Genomic DNA, 26,833 nt, shown 5'->3' on the forward strand with positions numbered 1-26,833 from the left:
CTAAGGATTTTGAACCACAGACCCCAGATGAGGGAGAATATGCAGTGTTTATCTTTCTAGGGCTGGGTTACCTCATCCAACATAATATTTTCTAGTACCTTCCATTCACCCACAGATCTCATGATTTCATTTTCTAGAATTCCATCGTATTCGTGTACTGCACTTTCTTTATCCATGCACCAGCTGAAGGACATTTGGGTTCTTTCCTTTTCCTGGCTCTTGTGAAAAGAACAGCAATGCAGATGGCTGAGCAAGTGTCTGTGAAGTAGAATGTTGAGTCCTCTGGGCCCATGCCAAAGAGTGGTAAGGCTAGGTCATATGGGATATTTGCTTTTAGCTTCTTGAGAACTCTTCAAACCCATTTCCAGAGTGCCTTGACTAGTGTTCCACCCCACGGATGGTGAGCGAACACCTCTGCTTCCCACATCCTCTCATGCACTTGTCATTGGTTGTTTCCTTGATCTTGGCAATTCCGACTGGAGCAAGATGAAATCTCAAAGTAGTTTTTATTTGCATTTCCCTAATTGCTACATCTGCTGAACACTTCTAAGGTATAGCTTAGCCAGTTTTATTTATTCTTTTGAGAATTCTCTGGCCAGATCCATGGCCCGTTTTTAACTGGGTCATCTGTTCTCTTGGCTCTTTGTGTTTTGTATATTATGGGGCATGAACCCTTTATCAGATGCATTGCTGGCAATGATTCTCTCCCTCTTTGTGGGCTTCCACTACACTTGGTTGCTTTCTTTGTAGCATTTAAAAATCTCTTTTATCTCTTCCTTTTTTTTTGTAGTTTCTATAGCGACCTTCAATTCATTAATATTTTTGGTTTAGCCCTCTATTATTCCATTGCACGGTTTTTATTCTGGGAGTTTAATTTTATTCTCTTTGACATCATTTATGAATGTATAGAATGTAGCTCTGTTTCAATGTCTTCAAATTCCCAATTTTTAAATGCCTGGTTGATTACCAATTGGCTGGTTTGGGGCTGTATCCTCTGGCCTGTTTATACAGGTAGGGATTTTTTTTTTGCATAGTCAATATGTTGACGTCTATGTTTTTAAAGAGTAAGGTATTTCTGTATACCAATAAATAAATGTCTTGTCGAGTGTTTAAATGAACTGGAAGCTGTCTGAGCCTTTTGATTCTTGCTTTTCCTGGGTATTGAAACCGGAGCTGTGCTCAGTTCCCACAGAGGCCAAGCTCATTGGTTTTGCAAATGCGTCTGACTGGGAAAGCAGACACTCGGGCACTATTTCCGATATGTACATATTCTGGGTGCCGTTCGTGCCAACCCTTTCCCCCCTTCTCTCCTTGGCGTCGGGTGATGTGTTCAGTGTGCATACACTACTTCCCAGCAGCAGACAGGGCTTTCTTTGTGCAGCTCTCTCTTCTCCAGTCCTCCAGTCTCACTGTTGCCATGCCCTGTGTGGCGTCACCTGCTGCCATATATATCTGTCTGATGTTCAGTAGCTTGGGGAGAGAGGGTAAACCCAATCCTTATTACTTCAGTCTGCATCTGCTCTCCAAAACCCTTTAATGTCCTTCCCTTCAGCTGAGAACCTGGACTCCTTGAGGCCTCCTGAAAGCACCCTCATGACCTGTGTCTGCCGGCCTGTCTGCCCACTACAGCCCTTCTTGGTTCTTCTGCATGAACCTTCCTCGCTTTCCAAATGCCCCAGGCCGCTGCCTGCTCCGGGGCTCTTTGCCTGCTTTCTCTCTGTCTAGACGCCCCCTCTATCTACCATTATACGATGAATCCCATCAGTCCTTCAGATTTAATGTTGATCTCTGCAGAGAAACTGCCCGTCCATACTGGACGGCTCCTCCCACATCTTGTTCCCACATCAAACCAGATGAAAGTACTCTGAAGAGGAGCTGTTTTCATTTCACTGCTATGCCTCTACCCTGGCTAGTCCTCCTGCTGAACACTTCCTGCCCTGTCTGCCTACACAGCACCTACCTGTCTGTACCCTGGCTAGTCCTCCTGCTGAATATGGTTCCTGCCCTGTCTGCCTACACAGCACCTACCTGTCTGTACCCTGGCTAGTCCGCCTGCTGAATATGGTTCCCACCCTGTCTGCCTACACAGCACCTACCTGTCTGTACCCTGGCTAGTCCTCCTGCTGAACACGGTTCCTGCCCTGTCTGCCTACACAGCACCTACCTGTCTGTACCCTGGCTAGTCCTCCTGCTGAACACGGTTCCCACCCTGTCTGCCTCTACCCTGGCTAGTCCTCCTGCTGAACATGCTTCCTGCCCTGTCTGCCTACACAGCACCTACCTGCCATTAAAGGACCCAGGGATTATGATCTCTTGAAAACTTTGCCTGAATGTTCTCTACCCCTCTCTCCTTTCCTCTAGGTTTGAATGAATGAATGGTCTCTCTGTGTTTCCTTAATACCTCACCCCTGCCTCCATCATAGCGCTTTCCAACTACTGGAAGAGCCTGTGTCCTGCCCTCTCCTCTAACTGGGAGAGTGATAGGGTCTGTGTGGTCTCCTCTATCTTCCTCCAATCCTGTGGAGCCCTGTGTCTACACTTAGTCCTTTCCTGGGTGCCGATTCTTGTTTGTTTGCTTTCCGCAAACAGAATTTTGCTCTTGATGAACATCTATCTGTATGGGGCTCTCCCCCCTGTAAAGTGCTAACGCAAAGACATAAAGAACATAGGCACTATGCAGGGGATTCTCTGCCTTGCAATGGGGAGGTACAGTAAGTGTCGTAAGGGAGGTGCAGTCATATCGAATGCTATGGCCAATGCAATTAAACCTTTGTCAAACTGCCTGCCTTGGGCTCTGGATGAGAACATTGTTGAAACGCCTCCCAACTCAGGACAGGAGCTGCTGAAATGGGCAATTACTGCAGTGAACAATCCATTACTTGTGCTGTCAACAGTGTTTTTCTCTCTCTAAATGCAGAACCGAGTAGGAAACGCTATGGGAACCCAGTGGCATTTAATGGACTGGCGTGCCCCGGTAGGAGCCATTCTTCAACCTGGCCGCGACAATAGCACAATGGCACAGGGACAAGCACTAGGCTAGAGCACCGGGGGAGCCACTTAGCCATCCCATGTCTCACTCTCCTCCCATGTAAAATGAAACCGATGGAAGAGAATGCTTGTCACACCATCGTGGTTGCTATGGTGATGGACTGTGCACAATGTTGTGCTGCCCTGAGCCAAACCAATTTCTTTTGATACCGCTTGTCACTGCATGCAGGAGTAACGACTGGCAGGGCTTCATTTTCTTTTTGAATTGGGAAAGCTTCTAGTGAGGCTTGGTGTGGAAAGGCCATTATTCTGGCCACTTGGTACAGATAAGCCACGACTGCTGTGCCAACAGGGCCGCTCAGCTTAGATGCACTTGTATGGCAGGCTGGCTGGGCTGAATCGATGGTTGAGATATTTGTAACCAGGAGAATGGTAGCACCCTCTAGTTCAGCATTTTCGAGTTCAGCATCTTGGAATGCTGCTGATCAGTCTGGAAACTCAGCTGAAAAGAATTAGCCTGACCCAACAGCTGTATCTCTAACTCGCGGGTACCACGGGACAGCAGCATAATGCCGTACACACTAGTGTAAGTGTGGCTGATTGGAGGATTAGAGGAGGGATGGGGTGTGTCTGGGAGAAGGGGAGATGACCGAAGGGCACTTGTGTCCACAGCTGTGCATTCAGGTCGCCGCAGGCTAAGCACAGGCTGGAATTTTGGCTAGTGTAAGCAAGCACAGGTATTTGTGAAGGCTGTGTGAATAGTTAGAGGTTTCTCTGGGTCACTGGAGGTGGGCTGAGGGACTTTCCAACAGGGTTGTGCTTAGAAAAACCTTGCTTAGTGCCAGTTCTGCCTCTTTTAGACATGGATACTGTGGTTGATAATTGGTTGAAAGAAAATGGTCCCCAAAGGGAGTGGCACTATTAGAAGGAGGTGTGGCTTTGTGGGAGTAGTTATGGCCTTGTTAGAGGAAGTATGTCACTGTGGGGGTGGGATTTGAGGTTTCATATATGCTCAAGTCATGTCCAGTGTCTCAGTTCACTTCCTGTTGCCGGCCAATCAAGATGTAGGACTCTTAGCTCCAGCACCATGTCTGCCTACATGCCACCATACCCCACCATGATGATAATAGACTAACTCTCTGAAAATGTATGCCACCCCAATTAAATGTTTTTTATAAGAGCTGCCATGGTCATGGTGTCTCTTCACAGCAATAGAAACCCAAAGACGGACACTATCATAAAATTCACACTGGACTCACTGATGAAGTTGGATAACAGGTATCCAGTCCACCCTATGCTCACGGATGGTGTTAGACATGGGGCACCAGAGCCCACCCTGCACCCACGGAGGACACTAGGCACTGATGATGAGGCAGCAGAGTTCTGTTGTCCCTTAAAAGCTGGATGTTTCAAGCATTCCTTTCACTCCCAACGGGGGTCTACATGGCTCTTCGTGTTTTCTTTTCCCGGGGAAAAGCAGGTACAGGAGCGTGTGTCCCCGGACCTGGATCTGGGAATAAAGGAACATATAGCCTCAGAGGGTCAAGTGCCTCTTCCCTACGGACAGTAGCCTGGGCCTGTGAAGCTGCATCTACCATGTGTGGCATATGTCCGGGACACAGAGAAAGAGATAGGGAGAGATGAGGGGAGTGGGTAAGAGAGGCAGAGAGAGCCTTAGTACAGGATATCACTCTCACATGGGAATGTTGTTCCAAGGCAGCCAGCACACCCAGGGTTCGCCATGGCCACTGCATCTCATGGCCACATGTCTGAACCCGGCTTCCCATAAGTCACTTCCTCTGGGCTGGGCATGATACTGTCACATGCCCAAGGTAACCAGTTTCAGAATCGGAACTCTGGACTTGGTTCCTCCAGATCCCCAAGTCCATCCCTGGAGTTCCTATCGCAGACAGATCTACCGCACCTCAGGGGTTGCTTATTCCCCTCTGCCTGTGTGGTGGGATCAGACCCCTTGAAGCTGCTTACCCTCCCTGGTTGGCTCCTGTTTCAGGCCCAGGCTGCACACCACATCTCTTCCTTGTGTCATGGTGGCCTTTGCTAAAATGTTATATCCTGGTTTAAAGTCCCTCAGAGCACCTGCACAGCCCTCAAATTCCACACTTCTTCGAACCTTTAGTAATGATTCCTGTTCCTTTTTTTTTTTGTTCATATGTGTTAGACATTCTTATCCTTTACAGAACAGCTAAGAGTTGTTGAGGATGTCTTAATAGTATCCACACATAGTCATCCTAGACAGTGAGCATGGCTTGTCTCCAGAACCTACCGCCTCCCACCAAAATGGCGTCGATTCTCCAGGGGCAGTTTGTGAAACTGACAGTGGATGAGAACCCAAGAGTAATGATGTATCCTGTCCAGTGAGGAAGTGTGATAACTACAATGCTCTCAGAATGACTCACATCAAGTTCAGACTGAAAGGATTCGCCAACCCTTCTTGCCTCATGTAAGCCTCCACTTCTGAGTGTACAGGCAGAATGTCTTTCTGAGTCTCAGGTCCTGTGGGCAGGTAAATGGACCATGGATTTTGACACACAGTCCCATCAATAGAGACTGGAGAAAATATGAGCATAGAGCAGTATGATCTCCTATGGGAAGTTGCTTTCTGAAGCCCATCTAGTGAACCCTGGTCTATAAAGATTATCTAAAAATGCTGTATCTAAGTTTCAAAGAACTCATGCTTTCCCCTCATCTATATTTAGAGGAAAAGAGGTGGTTTCTTGGATGATGGGGAAAGAAGGGTAGAAAAACATTGGGTTACACTCTCTTGCTTTGGGTTATTATCACTGGGGAATGGCAATGTCACTGGTTCTGCAGGGCCATCATGATGTGGCCTCCCAAGAGCATGTTGCTATTCCAACCGTTGTTACAAGCCTCTGAACTAAGCTCCAAGCGGTGTCATTTCTTTTCTTTCTCTCTTTACGGTCTACCCAGATTTTTTTTTTTTCATCTCATACCACCCCAGAGCAGACTGGCTGGCCCTTCTGTGGTTGATGACGCCAATCTCAAAAGGCTTTAGGAAAGGGCTTCTCTGGCCAGCACTCCTCATCCAGCCTCTCCTGGAAGACACTGCCTTCCTTAACACACTCAATAGTGAAGTCATCCATGGGCAGCTTCTAGTTACGCCATCAGCAAAGGGATCAGGGGATACTTTGCCAATCTTGCTCACCCATGACATCTTCCTGCATGCCACAAGACAATGCACAAGTATTTGTAAATCCTCTGTGCCCCTTCAGCTGCCAGAGCTGGGCACCAGAAGGTGGGCACACGTACTGGAGATCAGAGATTCCATGTTATGGGAAGCAAACCTGACTCCCCACATGCTGGCTTGAGAGAGACCTCTGCCAATACATATCTCATGCTCTGCATCCCAGGTCCCCCCTACTTGATTCCTGTCAGGGAGAATCCCTGGGAGTTTGTGTTCATACCTGTTGGGATGGTGGTACCCCCAGCTTGGCCGGCTATTGGTTGAGCAGTGTGCCGAAGGCAGCTACCCGTTGGTAGGGAGGTGGCTGTGTGCTGCATATGGTCCTGCAGGGTAGTGAGAGGCAGAGCAGGCCTGGTGGCGGTGGCTGGGCTGCTCAGACTGCCACCTCCAGGGTGCATAATGGTTGCCATCCCCTTGGCCAATGGGGACCCTCCGAGCATATTATTCCAGGGTGACCCAGTACCTCCTCCAGGAATCCTGGGGAAATAAGCAGAACCAAGAAGGTGAGTGGGTTCAGGTAAATTCAGTGTCATGTGCCATGGCAAAACCATCTCTGACCTATATAATAGGCTCTGAGAGGTAGGGCAACATCACGTGGTCCACGGAAGTCCTAAGACAATATCAAGCCAATATTAGTTAAAGGATGCCCAGAGGTCGAGCTGAGCAAGGGTAGTCTTGGCTGTGCTTGATTTTTACTAAGAGCTATATGAAAGATGGTGGACTCTCTCATGTCTCACAAGCCAAATACTTTTGGAGCAGGATGGGACGTGATGGTGGTTTCTCCTAGACACGCCTCCATCTTATTTCTGCCAGCCACTGAACATGGGCATAGGAGCAACACCATTACCCCCCGAAAACAACAGGGAACTTGCAGCTTATACCTGAGAGACACTCTCACCCCAAACTCCCAGATGAACGCACTCGCCATGAGATGAGCGCTCAGCCACTTTGGAAACGGCTTTTAGCTCTCTCTACACAGGCATTTGCCTTGGCTCTGGGGATGGTGTTGGGGCTCATGGGCTGCTGCAGGTTGTGGTGAAGGGGGATTAAAATGTGCCAGGAGGAAGGCATGATGGGAGCAGAGTGGAGGCATGATGCTCCAGAGAAGAGTGGTTCTGCCCAACACTGACATGTCCTGGGCTAGGTGTACTGTCAGCTCCCGGCGCCCTGGGTGGGGACTTCCAAAGGGAAGAGCCCTGCAGAGCTCAGAGGAGTGTCTGTGTAGCAGCGATGGGAAAGAAGCAGGGCCTTCCGGAAAGGGGGCCACCACTAAGGGGTTACCGGCACTGCACTCCTTCCCCATCCTTTAGAGGTATTCTGAAGCTTGCTCTTGTGAATGAGTGGCCCTGCCAGTGGGTGAGTCTCCATCATCCATTTTAACCACTGCTGTAAACCCATGCTCGATCTTTACAAACCAAACCGATGAGCTTCAAAGTGTGGGCCTTATACTTGCAAAGCCATGTTAACAAGGCTGAGGGCAAGGGACCGCAGCGTGCCTCCTGTGGCAGCTGAGTCCCCCTCCCTCTGGGTAGCAGCGGTCTGGCCAGGTGTGTTCCAGCATATTTCCTTACTGTTCTTACAAGTACCCAAGCACACAAGGCCAGACTTTCCTTTCTTTTGTAAAACAAGCAAGCAAGCAAATAAATAAATACTCCCCAAACAAAAAACAAGAAAGAGCCACCTGCGATGTCCTTTGTAGGCGACAGCTATAAAGCAGCTCTAGTCTATACCTGCCAGGCTCAGACTACTTTGGCGACTTAGGTTCTGCACACAGAGGCTGTCCCTCTGTCACTTGTTTCTGCTGCGTGGTTTTGGCAGTTTTCTAATGCACAGTGAGGATAAGAGATGGTGTCAGTATTGAGGCAGAGCAGGGAAGGACAGCCTTCTGCTTGTCTACATGAGACCAAAGGCAGCCTTTCTACATTGTGGTGAGTGGTGGGCCCAGTTGAAAAGCCTACCCATACAACCTAAGATACAACGCCAGTGATTATGTGTCCTCCTGGGTACTTTCTCGTGGAGACCCAAGAAATGTGAGCCTACTCCACTGTGTCTGGAGGTCAGAGAGTTTGAGCTTAGTTTTGTGCTTTCAAAGTTGTTGACAGCAGGTGTGGCTATAAACAAGATACCCTGACCTAGGGTGTGGTTACTGGTGTTTTGGACATTAAGATGGCCCATGGAGGTAGATCCGTTCCACCCTGAGAATTCAAGCATGCTTCTGTTCCTTCTTTAGAAATAGGAGGTTTGACTTAGGGAGCGGCTGCCTGCAGGATACTTGGTCTAGGGTGGGTTCACTGTCCCAGACATCAAATAGCTTTACTCAGGAATTAATGGCTTGATGTCTCAAGTATTGAAACAAGTAATTGTTCTGGTTGTCCTTTGAATCATATTAACACAGTCTTTTGCCTTCTTCCCCCTTTTTGTATTGGGGAAGTGTATATAAAAGTGTATAGAAAATTAAGCATGGGCGGACTCAGGACTCAGAACTCAAAAATTCAGCATTCAGGATTCGCTGAGTGGCCCTCCTGTTCCTATCCTGTGTCTCTGTGATTCTTCCTTATCTCTGTTCTTCCTAACATTTCGTACAAACCTGTCATGCTAGGCAGCCCAAAAAGGTGGCTCATGACACCTTCTGAAGCCACTTGGATAAGCAGGCGTCAGAATGGCATTTTTTTTTTCAGCATCTTCCAAAGATACTTGAAACAGTTTACTTTTATGTCTGCTGTTGTTGGCACAGGCTGTTTGAAGGGGCTGCTGTGAGTGACAGTCTAACAGCCAATCAGCGAACCTTATAACACAACAGAAACTTCTGACAACTCTGGGCCTCCTCTTCAGTGAATTTTAACAATTGCTTTCCTTATTTCAAAAGTAATGTAATTGTGATCTGTAAAAATGCTAGGTAGCACAAGGAAAGGATTTAAAAAATGCCCATAATGCTATCAGCCATTAACAATCGTTACTTTAAGACATTGATCACTTCCTTTATTTGATTGTGTGTGTTTTACATATATATGCACGCTGTGCTCATACTACAAATGTATATGTCATGTACATATATCATACATGTGTACATATGCTATGCTCCCATGGTACAAATGCATCCATATATGCTATGCCTATACTACCTATATGTACTTGTGTATTATACCTATATCATGCACATACATGCAGAGACACATTAGATACTCACATGTGCATACTATATACATATCAAACTCTACATACATGTAAATGTTGTGCACATGTGGGTGTACACACCAATGTGGGGCACACACTTTCATGCTTATGCATATAGCATAACTCTACTGTAAGCACGGACATGACCCATACTCATTGCATACACACACATACATGAGTACGTATATGCGCATGCAACCTTGATAACATCCTGTGTGCATTGCATAAGGATGCACACACACTGGCCTGTTTACAAGCATGTACCCTGAAGATCTGGTTCTCTGATGACCTTCCCATCCCAGCCCCCAACTCAGCTGCTGTTGCTTACTCCAGCTCCTGCTCCCAGAATTATCCCCTGGGTAGCCAGTGTTCACTGAGAAAGCCTAGCAAACCAAGCTTGACAGTTCCTCCCCAAAGGAACTCAAATGTCCCCACTGCCTCTGGACTGGGTGTAACCAGGGACCAGCCTACAGTATGGCCTCCAGGGTTTCCACAGCATTAGGGCAATGCAGGCCTTATTCTCTCTCTTCTTGATCAGGTTGCCAGGCTCTCACCTGGAGACGGGTGTCACGTAGTTCCCGGGGAACACCCCGGAGACCCCGGTTTTCAGTGAAGCCCCCTTGAACCAGCCGTCCTGGCACTTCTCAAGCACGCGATACATCTCCCCCTTACGTAACTCCAGCTCGTCATTCTTCTGGGGTTTGTATGCATAGAGAGCCAGGTACCTGTGGACAGAGGGCAAGGGTCAGTGGACATGTCTGAGGGGCACACTGGATGACAGAGGAGGCACAGGACAATGAGCCCCATCTAAAGAATAGCTGATCTCTTCAGGGCACTAGAATTCACAGAAGTCACCTACCCTTTACCTCACTCGATCCTATCACAGCCCCTGAGGTAGAGGAAAGCAGGTGTGTTCCTCGTGCTTGTGGACCTGCCGGGCACAACACTACCCTGACCCACTAAATAGCCAGGCGGTATGTGGGTGAAGTGAGGGGCTTTTTATTTTGTGTCAAAGACAAGAAGAAGCTCAATGAGGCAGAGTGATGCTCAGTTTCCAGGACTCCTGAACCCTGGGCCTGGTGTCTGTAGCTCACCATGTTTTCCCCTTTTCTCTATGCTTTCTGCATTCTGATATCTGAGCAAGATGAACCTTAGGGATAGTCGAGTAAACTAGCTAGGCCTGGTTTTCCTGCCAGGTTTCTCTAGTCAGCCTGAGCTTCTCCACACTTTCTAGAAACATTTGCGCTGCTACTAATTATTTTACTTCTTTACTTGCAAGCCTCATTTGCAGATAAGACCGAAGAGACGTCAGCCCTTTGTGTGACACACTGAGGATGTGTGCATGTCTTCTTTGCAGCACTATTGAGCACGGAATAACCTGGCAGAAGGGCTCCCCTCCTTCTGGAGTCTAGGGAACAGCTGGACTTGACTGTTAGAGGAACCTGCATCAGATCCTTGCTTGCAGGATCCAGCCATGAAAGCGGATGGGCACCTCAGTTCCATAGCAGAGGACAGACGAGCCGTCTCAAGAACTGTGCCCAAAGCTGCGGGCTTGGGGGTATGATCGGTCTGTCCTGGGACTGCAGGTTCCTAGAAGGTCCTATAGTACAGTATCTGGGGCTGCTAGATCCCAATGGCATCTTCCTGACTCTGCAAAGGGCCTTTAGAGGAAGGGGAAGCAGAAACACAGCAGTTCACTAGAATTCATGTCAGGACGGAGGAGGCCCCGAGGAGGAGCCTAGAATAAAGAGTCCCATGGAGGCCAAAGGTCTCCCCACCTTCTGTAGGCCTTCTAGTTCTTCTACTCAGTGGGGCTCAGTGGCCTCTGTTAATGCCCCTAGAACGAAAGCCAGGAACACCGATGTTGGGAACATCCTGGGCTTCTGAAGGCAAGCAGCCATCAGGAGACGACCCTCCTCCCCAGGGACATGTAGATCCCCGTGTCCACCCATGCCTGTGGCAGATAAGAACATCAGGGTGTGATCCATGGGAATGACCAGAGGGAAAATGTCACTACCAAGTTAGACACATGAAGACTATGTTTAGACACCATGCTGGCTAGTTTTAGGTCGACTTCACACAAACTAGAGTTATCTGAAAGGAGGAAATCTCAATTGAAAAAAAAAAAAGCCTCTATATATTATCTGGCTGTAGGGCATTTTTTAAATTAGTGACTGATGTGGAGAGAGATCCCATTGTGGGTGGTACCACCCTTGGGCTCCTGGTCCTGGGTTCTATAGGAAAGCAGGCTAAGCAAGCCCTGGGGAGCAAGCCAGTAAGCATCACTCCTCCACGGACTTTGCATCAGCTCCTGCCTCGAGGCTCCTGCCCTTACTCCTTTTGATGATGAACTGTGAACGAAATCAACCCTTTCCTCCCCAAGTCGCTTTCAGTCACGGTGTTTTATCACCATGCTAGTAAACCTAAGGAAGGCACTCGTCAAGTCCTAGAAATGCCGTATGTGCGCCATAGGGGAGAGGGTAGTTTCGGGGAACGAGCTGAGAGGTAGAACAGGACCAGAGGTGGGAGGACTGGGTAAGACAACCCATGAGGTAGACGTGAAGTACCAATCTTGGCTAAGCTGTCCCCTTCAGCCCCTTTATGACGTCAGATCAGTCTGTGACGTGGGCCACAGAAGAATGCTAAGATCGGTGACTGACAGCTCCCTGGAGTAGTGTGGGTCTCTAGACAGCCAAACCCACGAGGTTAACATATGCCCTGGGTGGAAACGGAGGGGGCCCAGGGGCTCACCTACTGCCTGTAGCAGGGCCCAGGCTTTGCTTCCCTATTAAGAAAGGCTCAACGACCTATTTCTGTTCATCTCTGGTGCTGTGTAGCTCGGTGGGTACAGGAGTGAATTGTGGCCCCATAACCTGGTCTGGATTAACTCAGGGCTACACCCGGGCCAAATATCTGACTGCAGCTGTCTTTGGAATACCCCTGCATAAAGCATGGAGTCCTGGGGCCCCGTGCTGTGTGTGCAAGGGGCCCCAGGTCACTGGACACAAAAATGTCTGAGAAAGCACCCCCTCCACCACCGCCCCTCCGGCACTGCTGCCAGGTCTCCCAGAAGGTTCCCCCGTGGCTCATTCCCTCCTCAGAGACTCTCAGACTGGGCAACTTCCTGAATGAAGGTCTCGGGGTTTCAATTTTCTTCTTCCCCTCACGGAATTCCTACGTGGTCTGCGGGAATTGAAGCAGCTGCGTTCTCTTGGCAGGAGAACGCCCCTAGTAGGATGCAGCTGCTGCTGACATTAGGTCATGCTTGCCTCCTGAGTGCAAGTTCAGGGACCTGTCCTCACAGCAAACCTTGCTCAGGGGGACAGTGCTCCTGCAGTCCAGAAAAAAATCACACAGGCTCCTGCCTCAGGACGCTTTTACCACCATCTACCTACAACATTCATCCCCTACCCAGCATACCCTGTGTTCCAACAGGACAAAGAGTTTTAACCCATGGTTCAGTTGCTTCTCTTCCCTACCTGGCATTTGGTGCATTCTCAACAAATACTTGTTAAAGCAAAACAGAAGTCCTGGTTTGCATATTAATTTAACCCATTTCTATTAATCTGTGTGTCACCACGTGGCTGTGGCTTACTGGCTAAAGTTCCAGCATCTGTCTCTGGTGGGCTCCATGGTTTCTCTCTGACTCTGCCTTCTTTCTCCCAGCATTCAGTTTAGTGTTCCTCACCTAGGTCTGTTTTCCCCTATAGCTCTGCTATAGGCCCAAAGCAGTTCCTTTATTAACCAACGATATTCACAGCATGCAGAGGGGGAATCCCACATCATCAGACCACAGTGTGCTTCCTGCAGCAGGATAGAGCTCTCTCTGGCCATTCACCTGCTGAGTAAGGGGCCATTCAAGGGGACAGGAGTTCACTAGCCTCGATACTTCCCATCTGAGTGTGGTGAGTGGGATGCAGACATTTCTTATCACATCTGGGATGTCACTACATTACAAAGTGTGCAACGCCGGGATAAATGGGTCACCAACCCCTGAAGGGCTGCAGAGGAGCAGCTGTCGAATAGTGGAAGGCCATTTCCTTTTTGAGATTATCTTTTACTCCGTATTTTAGGGTCCCTTATGCGATTTAATGGGACACGGTCTTTGCAATTGAAGGGAGTGGTTCTCTCTCTCTCTCTCTCTCTCTCTCTCTCTCTTTTCCTAAAACACTGAAAATGAGGACTGTTTCTCAGTAGTTTCAAGTCATCTTAAGACTTATAAAACCAGAGAAGGCCTCTTTCCACATCCCACGTTTCCCTAACACACAGGTGTGGTTCCTAATGTGATAATAAGGCAGGGAAGTGGGGAACTAAAGGATGAAAATGGCTGCACATTGGCTGTCCTGGCACTGAGCCTGCAGGCACCACCATGGTACAGAGACCTAGCCTAATGCCTGCTTCTTCACTTTCTTCAGTACAGAAGCTGCCGAGAGACGCATGATTTAGGTTTTCAGAAATATAGATTTGTATTTCATGCTGCGTTAAGCCTCTGCACACAGGGGCGAGTTGCCTCTTAGGAGTGGGATGCCCAAGGAACCGTATCCATTACACGCTCAGTGGTACGGACAGCGCTGAGGTGCTGACTGACACCCAGCAGGAGAGTCACGTCCTTTCTGGGTGCTGCTGACCTGAAGCCCTGCCTGCCTCACTTCTCATAACACAGCCCCCAGCTTTGACTTTCTTTGGGACCGTATGGATCAGGTGTCAGCCCTGCAGAAATATGGCTTCAACAGGGGGCACTGGTGAGACAGGGCAAGGGAAGAGGGCAAGTAGTGTCTACTGCGTACTGGGCTCCACATAGGCCCCGAGGTTTCACAGCTGGGGAAGCAAAGGCCGGAAAAGTCTGAGACTCTACCACTGATTTGTATGTTCGGAGTCAATGACAGGCCTGTGATTTAGATGCTTAGCATGGCCCAAGGGTGGAGCCAGACACCATGAGAGCCTCAAGCCTGGGTGAGCATGGCATGGGGTAGGTCTAGCTCTGGAGTCGGGGATACCACCTGCCAGCTCTGAGTGTAGGTCTACAAGGCTCGCCATGTAGGGGGGTGCCATTTGGATAGCAGCAGGGTGCTGACAAGATTTGCCTTTTAATCTTTTAAAAGATTTACCTTTAAATTGCGCGCGCGCGTGTGTGTGTGTGTGTGTGTGTGTGTGTGTGTGTGTGTGTGTGTACATGTACTATGTTGGCAGACACTAGAGGTCTTTAGAGTCCCTGGTGCTGGAGTTACTGGCAGTTATGAGCCACTCATCGTGGGTGCTTGGAGCAAGGGCAGTACCTACTTAGCCTCTGAGTTGCCTCTCCAGCTCTTGGCCTTGCCATCCTTCTTTGAAATTTGCTCTGCTTCATGAGACCCCCACCAAGAGTTTCAGTCTTCCACATTTAACCTATAGGTGATCAGTGCTGGGCGAGCAAAACTTCACCATAAAAAAAAATTGTCAGAAATAGTCTCTTCCCTTCCCTTCCCTCTCTGGGTCACCCTCAGACCCTCAGGGGGGTGACAAAGGCAGAAAGATGTGCTGGGGGCTTCCTTGTGTTCGGGGCGTGTGTATCTGGCGTGCACTTGTGCGGTGTGGCACACTGACTGGGCAGCATGTCACCAAGCTTCTGGTCTCCTTTACAAATCAGTTGGAAAGCGTGGAACCCATACACACAAGTGATATGTACACAGAGACCGGTTCTAGCAATCAGAGTCTAAGCAGCCCACTCCCTGTACTGCTAACTTCCGGATTCCTAGTGACAGCAATAGCAATGTCACCTTTTACTGCTCCTTCACCCCTACATTATCCAGCTGCCCTGCCTGGTCTGTGTGGGTGGATGTCCCTTGTAATGCCCATGTGCCCAGAGGCTGGCATGGAACTGGGAATACACAGGTGTGCTTGTGGATGGCGTGGTCCTTAGTCATTTTACACTCACTTCAGAAGGCTTTAGAAGCGTGACACGGGCCTTCAGCAAGTGCAGAAGGCAGTCTCCTGACACCTCCAGATCAGCTGGGCACCACCACGTTCAGGTGATGACCTCTCCAAATGCACAAAGGCCAACACTGAAAAAGGCAACTACAGGAGGGGCTGGCACACTACTACCCTATAGCCTGTGTGTGGCCTTTGTGCCAGTTAGAAACGGTGCCTCTTAGGAGCAGTTAGTCAAGGACAAGTCGCTCCTGACTGAAGCTGGCCAATTGTTAGAGGCTGAACGTCAGTGCTAACTCCCACGCCTGGAGTCCCAAGGCAGAGCTCAGACTGGACAAGCTGGCAGCCGTGAGGCCTAGGTGTGGTGCTGTGTGTCCCTGTGCAACCGTTGGCGCATGCGCTGCTCGCCCGTTCTGTGTCTCTTCAGTGAGCTCTTTGCTGCTGTCTGCAGATCTCCCTTCCGCTCTAATCATGGAATGAATCAGACCCTGCCGGTGCCTCTGCTCATTACCTATTCTTTCTCCTCCAGATGGTGGCTGGCTCACATTTCTCCATCACCGAGTGAAAAGTCTGTCCCCATTGCGTCTTCAAGGGGTCCCGCTTCTGCTCTTTGTCTTGTGAGAGCCACCCAGGTACAGGCTGTGAAGATGTGCACCCACCGATCAACTATTGGGCTCAAAGGATGGGTGCCAGGTGGACTAGGAGCTATAGATGGTGGAGAAAACCTGTGCAGGCTCTCTCTGCATAAACTGTGGCAGCAAGGACGCTGAGTGAGAGAGTCCATACAGGAAAGCTAACTATGTCTTCCGGAAGGACTGAGCAGGCTCTGGCACTGAGAGGTGAAGGGGCGACTGGCCTCCTGTACCAGCTGCCGTGCCCTCAACTGCGGGCAGACATTAGCCTGGTTAGGAAAACTAAAGTCACAGTGTGGTACTGTCCACTATCGCCAAAGCTGACCTGGAGACTGCCTCTAAGATGCCTCTGGGGAACAATACCCAAGGACTCACAAGGCTCTAGAGCAGCGGTTCTCAACCTTCCTAATGATGTGACCCTTTAATACAGTTCCTCATGTTTGCTGACCCCAACCACAGTTATTGTTGTTGCTGCTTCATAAATGTAATGTTATAAATCATAATGTAAACATCTGTGTTTTCTGATAGTCCTAGGTAACCCCTGTAAAAAGGTCCATTGACCCCCTAAAAGGGATTGCAACCCATAGGTTGAGAACCACTGCTCTAGACTGACCCAGCCTTACCTAATGGATATTAGTAGGTTATAATGGCACCCCACTGTGGGATAGAGCTGGCTGGCTGATTAGTCTGTGATAAATGACTCATTTTCCTGAGCTGGGCGTGGCTTCATCCGTCTTTCTCAGTATCCCAGGACATGGGGCTCACATTGTTCTTTAGGGGGCTTAGTGGCCCTTGGTCATCAGAATGGAGGGTGCTAGGGTCATGGGGAGTGTTAGCCTACAAGTGACTCTCACTGTCAGGCAAAACACATGTCATGTGACCGGTGCCAACCACTTGATTCAGAGACCCAGTATCTATCCAGAACTATCAGCCTCTGTCTCCCACCCCCCAGCTTCTTTTTCCTGGCCTAAGTGACGAGCTCTCTTCTTCCTGTTCTTTTTTGGATTCCTTGACATCTCTCAGGTGACATCAGGGGAGCCACCTGCAGTAGGAAGTATGTGGCTCTCCGGATAAGTGGTGAATGTGCCCCGCTGACTGACCAATTTCCTTTCTCTGTATGGATGGTGCTCTCCTAGGAGTTAGGACTGTCCTTCGCATGGCCTGGCAAGCTGGTTCTGGAGGAGGCAGATACCCCCTCACCCAGATGAATCACATCACAGATGGGTTTACGAATCTGAAGCCTCTGCTGTGCTGTCCTCTCCAGTCCATGGCCTGCAGTGCTGCTCAGATGAGCTGCCTCCCTCTGGGCTGCTGGATGAGATGTCTCAGTGGCTCTGTTGTCTTTCTCCCATTCTCTTTCCAGTCAGTGCTGCTTAGTCACTCACTGGTCCCTGTCTGCTCTCTTGGCCTCCTTTACAATCTGACTCGAAGATGTCCATGGGGAAACTGAGGCCAGATCTACTTCTCTTGCATTTTAGGGGTACCCTGTTCACATGTGGTCCCATCACTTTTCGGACCCTTCAGAAGGCATGGCCTCAGAACCCGAACATTCATGGGCCTCTGGCATCATGGCTAGCAGATTGGCCAAATAAAGGCACTTGAGCTCAAGAGTCAGAATTACGGAACAGCAGGAAAGGAGCGGAAAAGCATGGAGTGAGTCACTATCTCAGAGGAGCACGCTGTCACGCAGTGTGCCTGCGAACTGAGAGCCTTCTCGTGTGCCAGCTCCTGAGAAACCCAACGTGGGACTTTTCTATAAAGGCAGCGACCTGCCATCAATCACTGGCCTGGCTCTGTCAGCAGCAGGATTTTTAAGACACACAGGGACTATGGATGAGAGTCTGTCGTGAAACCCCATCCTCCAGGCATAATGTGGTCACTACAATCAATCATAGCAGCTGGCCCCTGCAGGAAAGCTTTGTAAAACTGAGCCTGTTGACAGCCTGTGGTAGTTTGAATGGATTTGGCCCAGATAAACTCACACGGAGCGGCACTGTTGGGAGGTGTGGACTGGTTGAAGGATATCTGTCACTGTAGGGGCGGGCTTTGAGGTCTCTTTTGCTTAAGCTTCAACTTCCTGTTGCCTTCTGACCAAGATGTAGCCAGCATCATGTCCACCTGAATGCCACCATGCTCCCCACCATAATGATAATGGCCTGAACTTCAGACTGTAAGTGAGCCACACCAATGAACTGTTTTCTTTATGAGAATTGCTGTGGTCATGGTGTCTCTCTACAGCATTAGAAACCTTAAGTAAAACACAGCCCCTTAAAGAAGGAGGGGGTGAGAAGGTCATTAGACCCTATACTAAGGTCCAGCCACTCCCTCCCTCCTGTACCCATTAGCTGTATGTAATTCTACACCAGAGGATATGGTCTGAGGAGGGGCTAGACCAGTGGTTCCCAACCTTCCTAACACTGACCCTTTAACACAGTTCCTCATGTTGTGGTGACCCCCAACCATAAAATTATTTTGTTGTTACATTATAATTGTAACTTTGCTACTGTTAGGAACTGTAATGTAAATATCTGATATACAGGACATCTGATAGTGATCTGTGAAAGGGTCATTTGACCCCCAAAGGGGTTGTGACCCTCAGGTTGAGAACCAGTATACCAGAATATATAGGAGGTAGAAAGTTAACTGAAAGAGAGGCCCACTCAAGCAGTTTTTGGGAGGTTATCGTTCCTACTGGATGGTGCAGTTCTCTGGGGGCAATCTACACCTCTCTTCTATAAATAACCCCTCACTCATGCTCCTATAAACCCGATAAACTATTTGTTCACTAATCCAGATCTGGGTGAGATTGTTCCTTTGGTCTGTTGGTTGCCCTATCTAGAGTGCATGGATGCGTATTCCTATCTCCCTAGGAAGAGTGAAGGCAACAGTGTATGATGGAGCTAGTCCATTACTGATCACTGATCTACACACTGTCTTCATCTGGGACCTTGTCTGGACTGCCAAGGTCATAAAACCCTGAACACACTTGGTGTACTGCTGCTGCAGTTGTTTTTGTAAATATAAATCATCTCATGTTTACATTGAGGATTCTGGACACGACTTACAGTTACTGTTACAGGAAGCGCCGTCAATCAAGGAAGTAAGTGTTCCAGAGAGAACGGACTGGTGGCAGGCTACACACCTGCTTGATAAATTCACCTTCTAGTCAGTAACATAAAAGCTAGAATTTTAACCACCAGGTTTTCAAACTGGACCATGTATATTGCTACAACATGAGTGGGATTTCTAAGCATGTCTTGGATGCTCAGTGGGCAGCCATGGATGCATACTCTTAAGTTTTCTCTGGCCTCTTAGAAGGTCCCAGTTCATCTACTACTCAGGCCTTCACTGTGTTACCTGCTGACTCACCCCTACCCAAGATCATCACTATGTTACCTGCTGACTCACCCCTACCCAAGACCATCACTGTGCTACTTGCTGACTCACCCCTACACAAGACCATCACTGTGTTACCTGCTCACTCACCCCTACCCAAGACCATCACTGTGCACCTGCTGACTCACCCCTACCCAAGACCATCACTGTGCTACTTGCTGACTCACCCCTACCCAAGATCATCACTATGTTACCTGCTGACTCACCCCTACCCAAGACCATCACTGTGCTACTTGCTGACTCACCCCTACCCAAGACCATCACTGTGTTACCTGCTCACTCACCCCTACCCAAGACCATCACTGTGCACCTGCTGACTCACCCCTACCCTAGTCTTTGTTACTGCCAGGTATTATCTGTTAAGTATGTCTCCCTCAAGCTAAATAGTGGCAACATGACTTGGGGGTGAGGTATGGAATGGGAAAAGGCCATGTTACAGGTCCTAGTGACCTTGTCTCTGTGGTAGAGGGGGCTATGGAGAAAGAGGGCCCTTTGTGTTTAGTGTCTACAGCCAAGACCCCAAGAATGTAGCTAGATGACTCCTAACTCCCAGGTCTTAAAGACACAGACATCTTTTCTGGTAGCTCACCTGACATGTAAGAATTGGAGTCTTCCATACCCAGGAACATGATGTCCTGATTTACAAGGAAATGCGGGTAGTTACGAGAGCCTGAGTGTAGGCATTCAACTGAGGACACAAAACTGAACCTAGTTTGTACCCAGCCTCTCATTTGGGAATGGCACCAGGCCATCTCCTGTAGACAGGGGCCTTCTTCCCTGGGGTTGGTATCCAGTATCCAGCTCTTCATCTAGCCTTCTCACTTGCTTTTCATGGCCTCTGATGGTAATGAAACCAAAGGAGCAGACCAGGACCATGGTCAGACCCAGTCAGCATCCACAAGATCCGCCCCCACCCCGTGCACCCAAATCCATAGATGCTCACGTTCCAAATAAAGAACAGCCCGACACTTGCTTATAATGCATGCCATTCTTCTGTATCCTTTAACTCATCTCTCAGTGGTATGATACTGAATACAAAATCTGCACATCACTTTATACAGGTGGCATGAAAAAAACCCCACAAGTTTGGCTTTGAGGAACTTTGTGGAGTTTCTTGTTGAATATTTTCTATCCATGAGTAGTTAAATTAAAGGACAGTTGAATTTACAAATGGCAGGGCTAACTGTCCTTGATATCTAGTTCTGCTGAAAATGTGAATTTTAACCTGAAGGCTAATCTGGGATATAGTTTATTAATTAGGTTTCCTTGGGAAGCCAGGAGAAAAGTGAATACATTTCAGATTTCTTTTATTAAGTTGGGTAAGCATGAAGGTTCAGAACTTTCTTATCCATGCCTGAGTCTAACATCTGGACTGGGCAGAATGAACAAGGCCCAAGTCCAACTGGATGGTCAAGGTGGTTGTAGAAGCTTTCCCACAATACATTACATTCTGTACCACACAGATTCCAACTGCCCCACTGGCTTGCCTGGACTGATGTGTCTGTCTGTCTGTCTGTCTGTCTGTCTGCCACATCTATCCACTCTACCTTAAAGCGTCCATTCAAGAGGCTGAGCTCATTGCCAAATACAGAAGCTATCTAATTCTTGGGAAGGCTATTTAAATGGGAGTTTTAGAATTCCACGTATCGTTGAAATGCTGTAATTTACCAGAGAAAATTTCCTCAACAAGATAAACACCTCATTTCCTAGCAGTGATTCATGTGATTATATTTGGGGTTGATACGCAGCTGGCCTGCCTCGAGGTGGCATTTCTCAGCAGGCAGTATCAAGCTGTTGCCCACACTTCCAAAGATGCCTCCTGACCTCGCCACAGCCTTTCTTTCCTCAGTGACCTCTGAGACCCATCAAATAATGATCATTTCCCACCCGCTTCTCCTAACCATCCTAGGGACCACTTTGGATTTTGTTTTCACCCTCTTGTTTTGAGCAGCAACATTAGCATGCATGTGTAACTCCACAGCACAGCCAGTGACTAACTGAAAAACCCACTAGAAACCACTTGTGTAAATGCCAGTGTGCAGAGAATGCCGACAGACATGAGGGGCAGCTCACACGTTGAGGGGCAGCTGGGTTTTGGGAGACATGCTCTGTTCTCCAGCCACCGCGGCAGCTCGTGGGATGGCTGTGGGGACAGGTCCAGCTGAAGAGGAGTCCTGCAAAGAGACAAGAGGACACGGGAGTGAGCAGAGGAGGGTTCCATCTAAGAAGGAGAAAGCGGGTCAGTGGACACCGGCAGCCACGCATATTCCCATGGTGTCAAAGCACCTACCTTCCCCCTTGTCAGGCTTCCCTTCCCTGGCCGTTAATCAGATTGTTACGGCCCACTGGAGAAAGGCTGTGGCCCAAAACACCTGTCCCAGGGCATCTTTCAAGAGCCCCTTCTGAGAATCGTACCTAGGTCAACATAGGGGAAGACAGTGTGGGACGGAGCTGTCTGGCTTTGTCTTTAAAACCTGAATTAGCCGGGCGATGGTGGCGCACGCCTTTAATCCCAGCACTCGGGAGGCAGAGGCAGGCGGATCTCTGTGAGTTCGAGACCAGCCTGGTCTACAGAGCGAGTTCCAGGACAGGCTCCAAAGCCACAGAGAAACCCTGTCTCAAAAAAAAAAAACCTGAATTAATCTTTAGTGTGTGTTGTGTGCAAAGTAAAAATCCAGACAAAGCATTTTGGAAGCAAATTTCGGTGGCCATGAACTGGGAACATAGATTTAGGTCTCCCTGAGTACCGTGTTCCATGTGGAAGCAGTTTCATGAAGTTCTGATAGTAATAGAACAAAGGAAAAGTCATAAATCCAGACTTTGCAGATTCTTTGGAGACATTGAGTAGGGTGTTACTGTACAGCAGAAAAGCTCAGCCATTGGCCCTGAGCACCCTGGTAACACACTGGATCCTTTGCTGGAGAACAGAGGTTTGCTAAGTTAATGCGTTCCAAAGGTTTTTATCTGTTTACCATGATGTTAGGTCTGACATTGAGGTGGGCAAGGGAAGGCTCTTTAGCTAAGCTAAAAAGAGTCCAAAAGAAACTGTAATCAGGCTCTGGACCTGCAACACTCCAAACTGGCCACCGATCCTGAAGTTTTAATTGGTCAGCTTTGGCAGACACAACTTCTTTTCAGGAACTCTTTTTCCAACTGCAAAATTTGCTCAAAAGTGCCATTGCGCAGTTTCTCAGAAAATTAGAAATCAGTCTACCTCAAGACCCAGCAATACCACCCTTGGGCATATACCCAAAGGATGCTCACTCACACCACAAGGACTCAACTATGTTCATAGCAGCATTATTCATAAAAGCCAGAACCTGGAAACAACCTAGATGCCCCTCAACCGAAGAGTGGATAAAGAAAATGTGGTACATTTACACAATGGAGTATTTATTACTCAGTGGTAAAAAACAATGACACCTTGAAATTTGCAGACAAATGGATGGAACTAGAAAAAGCCATCCCAAGCGAGGTAGCCCAGACCCAGAAAGACAAATACAATATGTACTCATTCATAAGACAGACATAAAGCAAAGGAGAATCAGCCTACAGGCCACAACCCCAGAGAACCTAGGTAACAAAGAGGACCCTGAGAGAGACATACATGGATCTAATCTACATGGGAAGTAGAAAAAGACAAGATCTCTTGAATAAATTGGGAGCGTGGAGGGCAGTGGGGAGGGCAGAAGAGGAGAGGGGAGGGTAAAAGAGGATTGGGGGAAAATGTATAGCATATTCCTATCCGAACAATTAAAATGAGAAGGATTTAATAAAAATGAAAGAAAAGAAAGAGAAGTGTTATTCTGAGGAGTCGAACATTAACTTGTAGTGACAGTCAAGAGACAGAAGGAGGACCACGAACAACAAAGCATAGCATGTCCCTCTCCAGAGCCTCTGCATCTGGAGTCTCAAGACTCCACGGGCCCCTTTATGCAGGGTGTGGGTTCCATCTCAAGGCTGTGCCTTCCAAGTGTCTCCCTGTTAAGGTTTTGGGAGGCAAGGAAATTTCAGCCCTTAGAGGTCGCTGTTGTCTGCAAATCCCCTAAACACCACTTAGGTCCTTCTGTTCAGACATATATGAAGGCATAATGGGTTGAACTGTCTCCAATGGTCTTGAAGCCATTCAAGCCATAATTAAATAGAAAGGCATAATGTGTTTGGCCAGGAGACAGCGAAGGCAGAATTCCATCTCCTGAGCAAAGGGGAAGGCTTAGCTGAGTATAGGCAATGCTGGTGCTTGTTATGCACGGGGTGATATGAAGGCTTGCAGACATCCACAGATCCTCCAGGGAACCCAAATATCCAGTGCCCCATAGAACATGAGGATGGGCTGAGAATTCCCAAGAACTCTGGGGCTGACAGAATCTCAGGCCTATTTAGAGGTCTTAGAGGGGGAGGGCATTGCCATCTCAGCTTCAGGGGGTAATTGCTGATGGTTTTCCCGGAAAGCTGGCCAACAAATGCTACAAAACAAACACATGAGATTTCTCAGGTTTGTGTTTCTTAGAACTGCAATACAGGTTGTACTCACAGAGGTATCTGCTGTGGCTTGAATGAGAAATAGCCCCCACAGACTCACGTGTTTGAATTGAATACCGGGTCCCCTGCTGGCGGCACAGTTTTGCAAGGTTGTGGAACCTTTAGAGGGTAGATCCTTGCTAGAGGAAATGGGTCACTGGCAGAGGGCCTTGAGGCCTCATCGCTCCTGCCCGCCTGTCTTTCCTGCTGCTATCATTGCTAACCCCCCACGAAGTGTGTCCTTGAGGGGCTCTAAACCAGAACAATCCCTTTTTTGTTGCTTTTGTCAGATTTGATCCCAGCAACCGGAAAAGAAACTAAGACGGTCCTTCCCCAGTTTGGAAGATGTGTGGCTCATGCTCGGCGGAGTGTGGCTCATGCTCGGCGGAGTGTGGCTCATGCTCGGCGGTGGCAGAGTGTGGCTCATGCTCGGCGGTGGCAGAGTGTGGCTCATGCTCGGCGGTGGCAGAGTGTGGCTCATGCTCGGCGGTGGCGGAGTGTGGCTCAAGCTCGGCGGTGGCGGAGTGTGGCTCATGCTCGGCGGTGGCGGAGTGTGGCTCATGCTCGGCGGAGTGTGGCTCATGCTCGGCGGTGGCAGAGTGTGGCTCATGCTCGGCGGTGGCAGAGTGTGGCTCATGCTCGGCGGTGGCGGAGTGTGGCTCAAGCTCGGCGGTGGCGGAGTGTGGCTCATGCTCGGCGGTGGCGGAGTGTGGCTCATGCTCGGCGGTGGCAGAGTGTGGCTCACAGCGTGGCACTGCCATGCAATGGAATCCAGAGTGGGAGCAGCAGAGTTCCCGCCAGGTGGCAGCAACACCAGAGTGAGCACTGCCCTGGGGACAAAACCTAACCTGGCAAAGGAAGGTTGCTAAGCTTTGTGGTTTTCGGATGGGTCCTGCCCATCCACTTCGGGGTCACATCTTCATCTCTGTCACCACGGAAATCCCAAGAGGAGCAAACCTCCTGGGGCAGGAAGATGGGGGCTGTGGCTTTCTGGAGACTTCACGAACATGTCCGTCTAGAGCATATCAGCTGAGAGAGATGAATGAGCAGGGTGCGGATCCCCGGTGGGTAGCCGGCCTCTTCTGACGCTGGCAAAAAGCATATGTCAGGCACCGAAGCCTTGCAGAGCTGATAAGAAACTCACAGGCCTGAGTAGTGCACAGGGTTCCAGGCATCCGGCCCAGCCTCTAGGAACAGGTACTATCCAAATGCATCTCCACATCCCTAACAAACCATTCTTCTCCCGAGATCGTTTCAAGGCGTCTGTAACAGAGCCGTACTGTGAGGGACGAGATAAACCCGAGTGTAGGGCAAGAGATGGTCTAATTCTCTAGCTCCCAGGGCTTCCACCTGACTGTGAGCAGCCTCTCTGCCTTTCTTTATATACAAATGTTAAATGTATATATTGGAATGCTGATGGAAACCAAGGGCTTGTGCAGGCTAAGCAACCATTCTAACGCCGAGTACATGCCCAGCTGTCTTCTTACTTATTTGAGAGAGTGTCTAAGTGGCCCAGGATGGTCTTGAGCTCACCCTGTATCCCAAGCAGTCCTTGAACTTGAGATCCTCCTGCCTCAGGCTCCTGAGTAGCCAGGCTTACAGGAATGTGCCACTAGGTCTTGCTTCTGATTAGATTTTTTAATCAACTAATTTTAGAAATAGGGAAAAAATAAAAATAAGAAAGGCAGAGGGGCCCTGGTTGCCTTGAATGAAAATCGGGATTGTGTATCCACAAATAATAGAGAACACGTGGCATTTGTCTTTCTGAGCCTGGGTTAACTCGTTCAGTATATTTTTCAGTTCCATCCATTAACCTGCAAGTTCATCTTTCTTCACAGCTGGATAGGATTCCATTGCGTATGGACTACATTTTTATCAGGGGAAAGATATTTACATGTGTCTATTTCCTGGCTGTTGTGCACAGAGTGGCAAAGGCCATGGCTGAGCAGGGTTTCTGTGCATCGTCAAGTTCTTTGGATCCCTGTGGAGGAGCGGCAGAGGTGGGTCATACCGCAGGTCTAGCTTTAGTTTTCTGAGAACTTCTCCACTGACTTCCAGAGTGGCTATAGCAGTCGGCCGTCTAGGACAGTGACTGAGAGTCCCCATTTCCCATATCATCATCAGAGTTTGTTAGCTGCTTTCTTAATCTGAGCCAGTTTGACGGGGGTAAAATGAAATTTCAAAGTAGTTTTAACTTGCCCTTCCTGAGCGCTAAGAAGATTGAGTACTTAAAAAAAATTTCTCAGTCAATTTTATTTTTCCCTTTGAGACTTTCTGTTGATATTCACAGCCCATGGTTTTCACTGGGTTATTTTTCTGATTCAGCAAAGATTCACTCTCACTCTGTGGTCTTCCTCTATAATCCTATTTTCTTTGCTGTACAGAAACTTTTTGACTTACAGAGTTCCCATTTGTCAAGTGCGGGCCTTAATCCAGAGTGAGCGGAATCCTGCTCAGAGAGCCCTTTGCTGTACCTATGTCTTGTAGGGTACAGCATTTTTTTTTTCTTCTGGCAGTTTCCATGTTCCAGGTTTCACACTGAGGCCTTCAATCCCTTTGGAGTTGATTTTTATGCAGGGTGACAGATACAGATTTTCTATTTTTGTGAAGAATGTTAGAGATTTTTTTTTTTTAAATTGGAAATCGCACTGAATCTGTAAATCACTTCTGATAGTATCGTCATCTTCACAGGGCCAGTTCTGCTCACTCACAGCATGGGAATCATAGCTCCACATCTTCCGGGTTGCATATACAGCCTGAAGGATCCACAGAAGCCAGTAGAGCAGAAAGGGATCTCGGGTGATGTGGCGCCATAGGACCCAGGTGCTGTGACGTGGGGAGGGGGATTGCAGGGGACCTGCAGGGGGCCTACCTGGGGATCAGGGAGGGGGTAATGCAGAGGGAGCAGAAGGAAGGAAAAGTAATTATCACTGATGGGAAGACACAGGGAAACACTGTTTTACAGCTTCCTTAAATGGAGTTCTGTCATATG

The 26,833-nt window shown here is 48.7% G+C and overlaps 1 protein-coding gene across 1 annotated transcript in view; it reads right to left on the bottom strand.

Annotated features, from left to right (window-relative positions):
• The window catches only part of Sh3rf3 (SH3 domain containing ring finger 3), a 260,865-nt gene that overhangs the window by 33,974 nt on the left and 200,058 nt on the right, over window positions 1-26,833 (bottom strand). Inside the window, exons 5-7 of the mRNA XM_041656365.1 lie at window positions 21,394-21,494; window positions 9,940-10,110; window positions 6,432-6,688 (exon numbers count right to left, since the gene is read on the bottom strand). Coding sequence (XP_041512299.1) covers window positions 6,432-6,688; window positions 9,940-10,110; window positions 21,394-21,494 — 529 coding nt within the window. The remainder of the gene's footprint in view (window positions 1-6,431; window positions 6,689-9,939; window positions 10,111-21,393; window positions 21,495-26,833) is intronic.

Source organism: Microtus oregoni, unplaced genomic scaffold, assembly GCF_018167655.1.
Source record: "Microtus oregoni isolate MIOR12 unplaced genomic scaffold, Mior012 000007F_ref0000211, whole genome shotgun sequence".
Lineage (NCBI taxonomy): Eukaryota > Metazoa > Chordata > Mammalia > Rodentia > Cricetidae > Microtus > Microtus oregoni.